Genomic DNA, 12,239 nt, shown 5'->3' with positions numbered 1-12,239 from the left:
CTGTCTCACCAGGAAGCCAGACTTAAAGCAAATAACCCAACTAGAAGCCCAAGGATGTCCAACCACAGAGGATGCAGTAACACAGTAGCTGGTGTGCTGGGCATGAAGAGGAGCTGTGAGATGAGGCTGGGACAGGAGGTCAGAATAAAGCCTCACATTTACTGAGTCCTCACCGGCTATGAGGCCCTTGAGCCCCAGTGTGTGGGGCCCACAGGCTGAATGGTGGAGGTGGGGAAATGATTCAGATGTTCATGCTTGCCGACTGCCTCCCCAGCTGGATGCTGACAGCCTGGTTCCTCTGATGGTGTGGTCTCTGAGGGGAGAGCATCTTTACTAGACAGAGGAGGATGCCCCTTGTCTGCTTCTCTCCCACCCTAAGTCTTTGTCCCCAGCACAGCCCAGAGGTCCCAGCTCAGCTGGTCAGGGCTGCTATCTAGCCCCAGAATCCCCAGGAATTCAGCACTTGACTTCCCTTCCTGAATCTTTCCTTGCTCTCTGCTTCCCCCCACCTCTTCTCAAACCAGGAATCCCCTCCCCCACTCCCACCATGCCATAGCACTTCCCCCTTCCTAGGGCACACAGTTCTGCTGATTTCTCTCCCATTCATCACAGCTTTGCTTCCTTTGTCTGTCTGTATCAGACCTGCCATCTCTAGCTTCTATTGCATCTCATTCCTGTCTCTAAGCCCTTTCCTTCCCCAGACGTAGGCCCTTCTTTTTCTAAGCATTACACATAGTCCCAGCTACCCCAGTCCACACTTCCTGCCTGCTGCTGGCTAAGGGGCCTAAATGCCCAGCTCGATGCTCTTCTGTGGACCCTGACCCTTGGTTTGTGTCTTTTGAATTGATTCTTATTTTCTTTCTTTCAGAAACATTTTACACTGAAGCCAGAAGCTGGTGGCACACTCCTATAATCTTAACTATTCAATCCCAGCTACTCTAGCCAAAAAGTTCCTAACTGCCATCTCCACCAATAAAAAGCTGGCTGTTGTGGCATATGCCTGTCATCCCAGCGAAAGCAAAATGTATCAACAAGAGGACATGGCTCAAGCCAGTTCAGACACAAAGTGAGACCCTATCTCAAATCAATGAGAGCAACAAGGGCTGGAAGAATGGCTCTAATGGTAGTGTTTCTGTTGAGCAAGTACAAAGCCCTGAGTTCAAACTCTTTGACTTTTTTTGACTGCCAAGTCAAAAGGAGAGAAACAGAAAGAAAGAGAGATTGAGGAAGAAGGAGGGAGGGAGAGAGGGGGGGAGGGAAGGAGGGAGGAAGGGGTAGGCATTGAAAAAGCATAGATTTTTAAAAAAAAATACCGCATAATACCACAGGTCGTGACATAGAGAAGGAAAGATGGTTTGTTCAGGCTGGCATGTTGCCCAGGCAACCTGGGATGAGCTATGCGTGGCCTTTGTCACCTGCACTCACCGAGTAGGGATCCCCTGTCACACGCAGAGACTGGCTAGAGAGATGAAATGATTGGCTCAAGACATGTGCCTTTTCAGGGCCTAAATCCAAAACCTGTTCTGCTTCCTGCGTGTAGGAAAGAAGATTTTACCAGGAGGCAGTGGGGAAGGCCTTGCTGTCTTCTGGGCCTCACTTTCTCTCATGCCCTGCCCTGGGAGGCGAGCTGACTCCTCCGTGGAGGTGACTTTCCCTACCACATTCTGACCCTTTTCACCCTGCAGGGCCATGGCTGTTTTGCCTGGTGGAGCTGTCAGAACAGCTGGAAACCATGTCCTTTGCTGATTGGAAAAAGAAAAGTCTTGGCAAGGACCTGCCTCTTCCTAACCCCCACAGCAGATAATTAAAGATGAGGTCTACATTTTAAACTGCTTTTGAATCCCTGGTAAGCATAGACAGATCTATAGAATTTGTTGACATCTCTTTCATAAAGGTCAAGCAGAAAAAGAAGGCTTTCTTTAATTTTTACTATACAGTTAAAGAAAAGCACTTTAATATTCCATTCAATTCTTTTGCCTTTTTTTCCTCTTTCACTCTCACTGCTTCTTGAAAAAAAAAAAAGAAGTACAGCCATCAATATGCAGACGGTGAGAAGCTGGCATCTCCTATATCTAATAAAAACCTCAGGGAGTAAGTGAAATAACTTGGTGTGGGCAGTCAGGTTACATGCTGCATAAAATCAAAAGAAAATCCCCAGCAAGGAGAAGCAACTGAAAATAGGAAGAAGGGCTAGAGAATAAAAGCAGGATATTAAATAATGAGTAACCACAGGAAATGGAAAACAAATCCTTTTCAGAATTACATTCTCAGAAAAATAGTCAAGAAGCAGCTTTGACAAAATAACACCAGACAAGGTGCTCATTTTATGTCTGTCGAAGGAATGAAAATGTAAAGAAGACAGAAGAAAGAAAGATGCTCCTTGCCCCAGCATCTTCCCATTAGACAAAAGTCTGAAAGAACTGGGTGAGTGTTTGTCCTGCAGGAGATTCGCTTCCTGCCTCCCAGGGACCCAAAGCTCCATGCGACCTCACGTGTGAAAGCAGTGGCCAGGATGGCAGGTTACACAGGAGAACTGGTCATGGGGAATCCAGAAGATTCCTTGGAAGGGTGTCCACTGGTCTTTATGATCTTACAAAAAAATCATAGCAGAGCAGGAAGAAGGAGAGGGAATGAAATTGGAGGAGGAATAAGAGGGCAGGTTGTGTGGCGATGGTGATAGGGGATGGGGAAGATGGGGAAAGAGCAGTAGAGGGGGTTAATCCAGCTAAATTATAATATATTCATGTGTGAAATACCATAGTGAAACCCTTTGTACAGTTAATATATACTGAAGAGAAGACAGGAAAGCATAACAGGCTCCGTGGGAGAGCAGGTATCAAGTAGATCGGAAAGGATCAGTAGGATGAAGGTGGGTGGCTATGATCAAGGCCCATGTGTGAAAATAGCACAATGGCACCTGCTGAAGTTGTTGTATGATGGAAGGAGGAGGGTGGAGGGAGAGCCACGGAAGGTTGAATTTGCGGGTGCTGTGTGTATGTATAGAAATGTCGATTAAATCCTTTTGGCCACAAATACATGCTAATAAAAATGTTGAAAAGTAGAGACCACTGCACTGGATATGGGTAGGGAAATGTGGGTGGTGTGTTTCTGTCTTGGAAAAAAGATGCTGGCACTGGAGTCACATGCAGAGAGGATGATTTGCTGTCTGTGATCCTGGTAGGATCACATCACTCATTTTCCTGCTCCAAACCAATGCCTTCAGCTGTGTATTCCTGAGCAAACTCATTAGCATCAAAGACACAGTGTCTTTCTAAGGGTTCTAAAAGTTTTTATTTTCTGTTTAAAACCCAACCTTTCAGACACAGAAAATACGAACAGAGAGTGAGCAAGCGAGAGCGAGAGACAGAGATCAAGCAACTGAGAGAGACAGGGAGAGAATCAAGAAAGTAATGACCTAAAGTAGTTTATTAACTATAAACTATAATGATCTTAGTGTATTTCCCACCCATCTTTCTTTCTCCTCCTCCTCCTCCTCCTCCTCCTCCTCCTCCTCCTCCTCCTCCTCCTCCTCCTCCTCCTTTTGTGAGCCAATCCTTGGGCTTGAACTCAGGGTCTAGGCACTGTCCCTGAGCTTCTTTTGGCTCAAGGCTAGCACTCTACTACTTGAGCCACAGCACCACTTTTGGCTTTTTCTGAATAGTTCATTGGAGATACAAGTCTCATGGACTGCTGGGGCTGGCTTCAAACCACAATCCTCAGATCAAAATCTCCTGAGTAGCTAGTATTATAGCACAACTAGCACCCAGTCACATCTTTCTTATTTTTTTTTGCATCTTTCTTCTTAATAACACTGTTTATACTCTTTTAAAAAAGATATGGTAACGCTTGAACAATAGAATCTGATGTTATATCCCAAGTTTGCTTTAGCCAATGTTTAATCTTTCCAAATTAAAAAAAATTAAAATACTCTTAACCATCACCTTCTATATCTGTATAACATTCCACACAGATGATCTTTTCTCCTTCCTTTTTTTTTCTGTTTTGGTGTATTGGTACCAGGATTTGAACTCAGGGCCTCATGTTATTTCTTGGCTTGCTTGCTGGCAGACCACACTCTACCACTTGAGCTATACATTCAGTCTAGCTTATTGCTAGTTATTTTGGAGATCGACTTTTCTGCCTTCCCTTGCTTTGAACTGTGATCCTCCAGGTCTCAGTCTCCCAAGTAGCTGGGATTACACCTGTGAGTGCCCAGAGCCTGGCTTGTTCTTCATTTTTACACACTGCATTCTGGGCCTTTGGCAGTGTCAGGGAGCTGAGTAGCTAAAGGAAAAGACAAAGTGTAGCAAGGGTGTGTGTCCATGACTCAGAGATAGTCTCCATCAGGAGTAGCCACTATGGGCTGTATAGCTGTGAGGGAAGTAAGACTGACTTTTCTTGGATTTTTTTCCCCCAGATCACTAAGATTAATTATCCTTCCTGGTATTAGAGTTGAGTTAGACAGTGGCAGATATTCCAGCCCTGTAACTTACCAGGTCCTGTGAACTGGCACAAGGATCTGAAATCACCTCACCTACCCATGATGTTATCTGCACAGTGTAGAAGAGGGCCTCAGCCAGCTAGGTGTGACAGAGTGATGGACCAGCCCATGGGTTTTACCATGATTACGCAATATTCTCTCTCCTGAAAAGGCTCTAGGCCTGGGGCTCACTGTTGGAAAGGATGGTGTTTTTAAAGGATAATGTTAGTTTTGTTCTTGCAATCTGATGCTTAGCTTTTGTAGGACAAAGAGAAGCAAATCCATCCATTCCTGCCTTTTGGTGAAGGCTCATGTACACAGCCACTTACCATTCCTGGAAACATTCTGGTAGTCTCTGTGGTTGCAGCGGTTTCTTTTCCGTAAACGAAGGTAAATAGATTTTCCTTCAATTCTGAAATAAACACATATGTATACATTTAATGTGAGGATGATGTCCAAAGAAACACATGTTTGTGACTTTTTTTTGCCAGTCCTGGGACTTGGACTCAGGGCCTGAGCACTGTCCCTGGCTTCTTTTTGCTCAAGGCTAGCACTCTGCCACTTGAGCCACAGCATTGCTTCTGGCCTTTTTCTATATATGTGGTGCTGAGGAATCGAACCCAGGGCTTCATGTATATGAGGCAAGCACTCTTGCCACTAAGCCATATTCCCAGTCCTTGTGACTTTTTTTAAACAAGGGTTTTGGAGAGGTGGGGAGAACGATAGAAGTGGTAACATTGATCAAGATGCGTTGTACTCATGAACTAACATGCTGAATTGAAACCGCTTTGAACAACTGCTTAATGGAAATTTTTAAAATACAAGTTAGGATGACTCAGAAAGTCAATTTTTTTCTGACATGTTTCCCAAAGCTGTGTAATATTATTGAAGTTGAATAGAAAGCAGTTCTATGAAATGAGTGTCACCAATAGGATAAGAGTATAACTGAAGATAAACCTTTTCTTTCTATAAAAACCTCTGAAGTACATTTTCTAATGGTTTAGATAGGAAGAGTTGCACATTTCTTGAGCAGTTGTTTACCTTTTCCAATCCCATCATGAGAATCTGTTTTCCTTTCTCCCATTGGTCAGAAGCCCTGGCAGATACTCTAGTCTTTCAGATCCACTCCCCTTTTGGGCATTGAAATGAGTTTTGTTTTGGCAGTACTGAGGTTTGAAGTCAGGCCTCGTACTTGCTAGGCAGACAATCTGCCACTTGAGCCACATGTCTGGCCTGTAACTTTATCTTCTTGTGGGAATACCTTCTGGAGCCTGTTTGCTTGCTTCCTTCTGATTTGGTGCCTCAACCCTGTGCACAGTAGATGTCAGGGGAGTTCTTTTGTCTGTTGTCCTGAGGAGCCTCTTCTTTCAGAGCCTTATGCTTGCTAGATAGGTATTGTACCCCTTGAATTGCATCCCAGAAGCTTCCTGCTTTAGTGACTTTTCTGGTATAGTCGTGTGTTTTTGCCCAGAGCCAGCTTCAGAACACAATGGCTTCCTGTGTAGCTGAGATTACAGGCATGAGCCTGTAAACCTTCTGTCCTCCTTGGTTTTGCATTGTCTTTGTATTTTAGGTCTCCTTCAGATGGCTGGTGATCTTGTGTGGTTGGTTTATGTTTATTTAAACATGGACACTGACTTGATACTCGTATGTGGATTGAGGCTTCGAGGGGTGCTTGTTCAGAATGGTCCAGGCTGGGCCTTTTCCCAGAAACACTACTGTTACTATCTTTGGGAGCTCTGTTGTTGGGGTGCTCCATGCAGTTTTGAGTCAGGAGAACCACCTGTCAGCCTGCCAGTCCCAGGCTCCGCACTCCACATGCACAGTCCTCTCTTCAGTTGTGTCTGGCACTCCTCAGCCCAGTGATCCTCGACATTAGCATCTGAACCTCTAGCTTTCATCCAGGGTGAGGGTGAGGCAGGTACTCACCTGTGTGGAGTTAAGGGGTTGGAAGAATGAACTGCTTTTCAAACCATCTTTCAACGGATTCTGTCATGTTCAGCTTCAGCTCCCTTTCTAGAGCTGGCCGTGGAGTCACCCAGTCACCCCTTTGGGATGTCTAAGGTGGGGACTGGAGTTGGGTCCCCTCCGGTCAGCTTGGGGCACAGCTCTGCAGAATCTATTGCCCAGTTTCTGCTTGTTCTTTCCCCAGTGTTCTGTGGCTGCTGGCTCTGTTCTCTTCGTCCTTGTGAACAAATGCAGTCACTGTCTTGTTAATAAGGCTTCTAGGGAGATAAGTAAATGCTCTGTTCAATCTGCCATCTTGCCCAAAAGCCTGAAATGAACACTTTATACACTGAGTGCCTTACATCTTCTACCTTGACTATTTACTGTATTTTTGGAAAACCAGATGGGAAATGAACTTAAGAGCTGAGTTCAATACTAAAATAATTTCACGGTCAATAAAGAAAGTTTATTTTTCTCAGAGAAAGTAATTGTTACCAAGATTCAGTCATAAATATGTTTTTGATAATTGTAAAAATGGGAATTTATGTGCCAAAATATTGTTTGGCTCATGAAAAACAAATAGCATGGGTGTTAATCTTATAAACACAGTTAGTTGCACTTTTCATTATCAGAATACAGATTGTTTTATCAATCATTGAAAGCTTCCTTAATATTCTATTAGAAAGGTAGCCTGAATTTGGGGGTTAAGATCTTATACAAAGCACTAGAAATATTTCCTGTAACTGACAACAATCCTGTTTTCTTTCCCATCAATCCAAAAATAAGTCATCTCTCCCACGAGTGTTAGGAATCCAATTTTCCACGCAGTGTGCAGTGCTCAGAGAAACTGAGCAGAGAGAGGAGTCGATGCAATATTTTTGCAATGCCTACAAATTAAGAAGACTGTTTAAAGGAAGATTGTCTCAGTGCAGGGCCAGCTGAAATTTCATCCAGAGGATGAGCGGATGAAAAATAGGACATTTCTTGTGCTGCCTAACCTGTCATGACCTTTCTTCTCCCAAACTCCCATCTTCTTGTCCTTGATTCAAGTGACCAGAAAGGCCTGATGTTTCTCTATTGGGTTGTTGCACAACAAAACCAAGAACAATGGGCTCATAGAAGTACTTGAGCTTTGCGGGCAAAGGGGTGGTCTCTTTGGGGTTCCTTTTTCTTCCCCTTGCTGTTCTCAATACCTGGATCATTTCTTGGGGGCACACCATGTCAAAATTCTAAGTTTTTCAGCTTTACCTGGCTAGCTGGCCCTTGGCAAGGTTCACATCATGTGGTCATATTTGATTTCTGTTGAGAAAATTCAAATAGGTAAATCCCAAATAGAACAGTTAAAGGTTGCTTTTGCCAATATTTGCTCAGGTCGCACAAAAGCTACTTTCTCAGAGAGCCTTTTTAATAGCCCTCATACCATTGGAGCAAAGGAAAATCAAGAATGGACCTCAAAGAAGAGAGGGAGAATGCACTCATGAAGCCAATGTAAAAGGCAAAAGATGTATATGATCTGAAGGGAAACCAATGTACTATGTGAAGTTATTTTTTTTCTTTTGTTTATCATCCCTATGGTTTAGCCCCTGTTGTTACTGTGTTTGATTTTGGTACCCTTGGTATTGTATATATGTTTGTCTGAATCTGGGAAGGGAAGGGGAACACCAAATTGGTAACACAAAAGGTAAAAGGAGGACCAACATTAACAGCAATACTTACAAGACAATATGTAGAAACCAACTGTACAACTCGGGGTACGGGGGAGGACTGGGGAGGAGGGAAGGTAGGAGGAAAATGAGGGAAGAGATAACAAGTTTGACAAAAAATGTACTCACTACCTTATGTATATAACTGTAACCCCTCTGTACATCACCTTGACAATACAAAAAATCCAATGTATAGCTTACAAAATTAAGAAGGTGAGGGAAGGGGTGGATAGGGGAAGGATGAGTAAGAATGTTGAAAGGGGTAACACTGATTAACATATATTCATAAACTGTTTTGTTAAATGGCAACTTCTTTGTACAACTACTTAAAGATAATACTAATACTACCAATACTACTAATAATAGAATGGGCCTCAAGAGTAATACAAATGGGAAGGATGGATTCCTAGCAGAAGAAATGGTCTTGTGTCGATCCAAAGTGGGATTCTACTTGGACTGGCAAAAACAGTTTCCTCAATGGGTCATCTACCTGTCAGAAGTGTTCAGGATGAATCAAGTATTTGATATAATTCAAATAATATCGATGCCATTTTTGGGGTTTTCTGATTCCCCAGTGGTGGTGCTAGTTTGGTCATACCTTGGATGTTCTCTTAAGTATTGGGAAAATCAGTCCCAGGAAGGATGGGGCTTCCATGGCTAGCTACAAGATTGGTGAGGGATGATGATAAGTGATTCGATGTGAAGACTTAGTACAGAAGAGTGGAGAAGGTTAAAATCAGGTAATGTAGGAATTAGACAGGCTCTATTTTTTTAAATTTATTTATTAATTGAACACAAATTTTTTGACAAGGTGTTGTGCAAAAAGGGTACAGTTACATAGTAGGGCAGTGTGTACACTTCTTGTGATATCTTACACCCTGTTTTTCTATCTCTTCTCTAGGTCAGGTAGACATATATACAATATACAATGTATCAAGAACGTATACAATAGCCACGTGACCACGCCCAAGAAAGTTCGCCTAGGGCTTTAAATGTAATGTCGATATTAGACCATGTGTCGACAGTAGTCTTATATGAACGTACATACATAGCTTTTGAGCTATTGTATTCCCCTGAGAGGTCAATTTTTGACCTTTATATGTTGAGTAATTGTTTGGTTTTAGTTACATACTGTTGGGTCGCTGCCCCAATCCTGTGGGGAATACTATTTGACAAGCAGTTTTTGGTTTCACAGACTTGGTCTCTACTGTCTCTCCGTCTCCCTTTGTTAACAGTCAAATATCAGGGAGATCATGCCCCTTTGTTTTCTGTGTTCTAGGCTTGTCTCGCTCAACATTATTTGTTCGAGTTCTGACCATTTCCCTGCGATTAACAATATTTCACCATTCCTAATCACTATGTAGTATTCCATTGTGTATAAGTACCATATTTTTTGGATCCATTCGTCTGTGGAGGGGCATCTGGGTTGTTTCCATATTTTGGCTATTGTGAATTGTGCCGCAATAAACATGGAAGTACAAATGTCTTTTTGATATATTGGGGTTTGCTGTTTAAGATAGATGCCTAGGAGTGGTATGGCTGGGTCATAGGGTAGGTCTATATTGAGCTTTATGAGAAACCTCCATACTGTTCTCCAAAGTGGTTGTACTAATTTGCACTCCCACCAACAATGGAGAAGGGTTCCTCTTTCCCCGCACCCCCTCCAGCATTTGTTGTTGCCAGACAGGCTCTATTTTGAGAAAGGGGAGTAGAGACTTCTATAGTTTGTGATGGGGGAGAGGTCAGGTGAGCATGGGGTCAGGGAGATGAGTTAAAGACCATTTGTATCTTCTTCCAGTCCTTTGGTAGCAGTGTCACTCCTGAATCACTGATTCACAGAACAACAAAGGCTTAGGTTAGATCTTGTGCAGATAATGACCTCTTGAGCATTCAGGGAGACTGGCAATGGGGCCCAGGAAAAGGGGAGGAGAGGTGACTGTATAGAAAAGTTCTGGAGTTCAGATATATATAAAAATGAACAACTCAGCTTGACATATTTGGAATGTGGGGCAGGAAAATAGGCTTACTGGGCTTTATGCTCAATGATTCATGAGCTGCCAGACTCACACCAGACAGCCTACCTGGCAGGTCAGCCTCTCCCTGAGCTTCCGCCTCCTGTTGTTCTCAGGGCCTGGAGCAGCTAGAATTCTCTGCCAGCCCAAGATTTGATTCTAAGCCACTATATTAAAGTGGACACTAATGGGTAATAGAAACAAAGAGATTTAAGGCTATGGATGCCTTTAAACTTGAAACTATCAACTGCAACAATGAAGATTGTTTTCATAATCTTACAACACATCTGTGCAGTGCCGTTGTTTTAAAATGTGTCTTCCTCATAAAAAACCTATGCAGATCTCCATATTGTTTGGTGATTAAATGAATTTAGGGACTGTCTCATTATAGAAGCAAAAAAATGAACTAAGATACACAAAGGTGTGTTTCTTTTCCTGTATGTTAGGGTCTCTGTTAATCTTTACACTGAATAAATTTGTGTTCTTTTATCCAAACTGGTATTTCCAAAACTTGTCTGATGTAAATGTGTAATGCCCACTAACATCTCCTGAAACTCATATTTCACCAAATAGTTTTTGAAGAAAATAGATGGAATCAGGATCTGAACAGGGAGGGCCCCTAAAGTCCCATGTCTTGTGGACTCCAAGAACTGGACCAGGGGGTTTAAGAGTGCAATCATTTTCTCTGATCCCCACAGGCTGTGAAATTACAGTGTTCTGCACAAAAGTTCACAGAGAGGGGCTGGGGATATGGCCTAGTGGCAAGAGAGCTTGCCTCGTATGCATGAGGCCCTGGGTTCGATTCCCCAGCACCACATATACAGAAACCGGCCAGAAGTGGCACTGTGGCTCAAGTGGCAGAGTGCTAGCCTTGAGCAAAAGGAAGCCAGGGACAGTGCTCAGGCCCTGAGTCCAAGGCCCAGGACTGGCCAAAAAAAAAAAAAAAAAAAAAACATGTATTCACTGCCTTACATTTGAAAATGTAACCCCTCTGTAATTCACTTTGACAATAAAGGAAAAAAATAAAAATGAAAAAAAAAAGTTCACAGAGAGGCTTAATTTATCTAACCTTAACCAAATTTGCCTGGAAGAGGCGAATTTCCCCTTTGTTTTACTCTTTCTTATGACTAAATTAATCATTTTCTTGCAATTCACTTCCTCCAATTCATTGACTATGTCATAAATATTTCCACATAGATTTATGATTTCATATCTTAATGAATTGTGCTAATTTCTGGTACAATGTTGAGAGTCCATGCTTTTAAGAGAGTCCAAGGGTTTAAGAGGTGCTGAGTTGCTCTTAAATGCCTCTCATCAGGCAGCTGTTTACCCTCCTCTTTCCCTGTCCCTCTCATTTCCCCCTTGACTGTTAATTCAAGTAAATATGGTTTGATTTGGACAAATCTGAGAAAATGCATTTGAAGGAGGTTTGTTGGTTGGTTACAGAGCAACCTAGAGATAGAGGAATATTATGGAGTGAATTAGTTCAGCTTTTCTACAGGGTACCAGAGCTGTGTTATCTATTGTGCCAGGTACTAGTGAAGCCACTGATTACTCATTCGGAGACTCAGTCTGGGCACAGGGCAGGGGGAATGGGAGGTACTGAGTGAACAGCCATTGGTACTAAAGACCACAAGAGGAGCTCCGAGTAGCAACCTCCCCTTAGATTGAGTTAGAGAGTTGTTCCTTCAGTGGGGAGAATTGACACATGAACAGAGACAGAAGAAAGATGAGGGTCACTATCTATGAAAAGCTGCTCCATAGCAACCAGAAGGTTGCAAGTTAGAACAAAAATAAGATATTATTAGATTAGGAAATAATAGGATGGAAAATATCTAGTGTTGACCATGATCCAGAAAGAAAACAAATATTCTTGTGTATTAAGTGGGAGAATATAAATTGGGATAGTGCATTTGGAAAGCTTATAAAAATGAAAAATGTATACATTTTGATTCTGCAGTTCTTTTTCAAAACCATCTGTATACTTATTCATAAAGAGGTGGTACAGAAATGTTCGATCTCATTCCTATGATGAAACTTTGGGAATACATTGAATGTCCATCAGTAGGAGAAAGAAATCACCAGACTATAAAATCT

The 12,239-nt window shown here is 42.6% G+C and overlaps 1 protein-coding gene across 2 annotated transcripts in view; it reads right to left on the bottom strand.

Annotated features, from left to right (window-relative positions):
- Aoah (acyloxyacyl hydrolase) overlaps window positions 1-12,239 on the bottom strand; it is a 145,023-nt gene that overhangs the window by 52,792 nt on the left and 79,992 nt on the right. For both annotated transcript variants that reach the window (XM_048339460.1, XM_048339461.1), the window contains exon 13: window positions 4,810-4,892. In XM_048339460.1, the coding sequence (XP_048195417.1) occupies window positions 4,810-4,892 (83 nt within the window). The remainder of the gene's footprint in view (window positions 1-4,809; window positions 4,893-12,239) is intronic.

Source organism: Perognathus longimembris, chromosome 2, assembly GCF_023159225.1.
Source record: "Perognathus longimembris pacificus isolate PPM17 chromosome 2, ASM2315922v1, whole genome shotgun sequence".
In the NCBI taxonomy this organism is placed as follows: Eukaryota; Metazoa; Chordata; class Mammalia; order Rodentia; family Heteromyidae; genus Perognathus; species Perognathus longimembris.
This window is presented reverse-complemented; position numbering and strand designations above follow the sequence as displayed.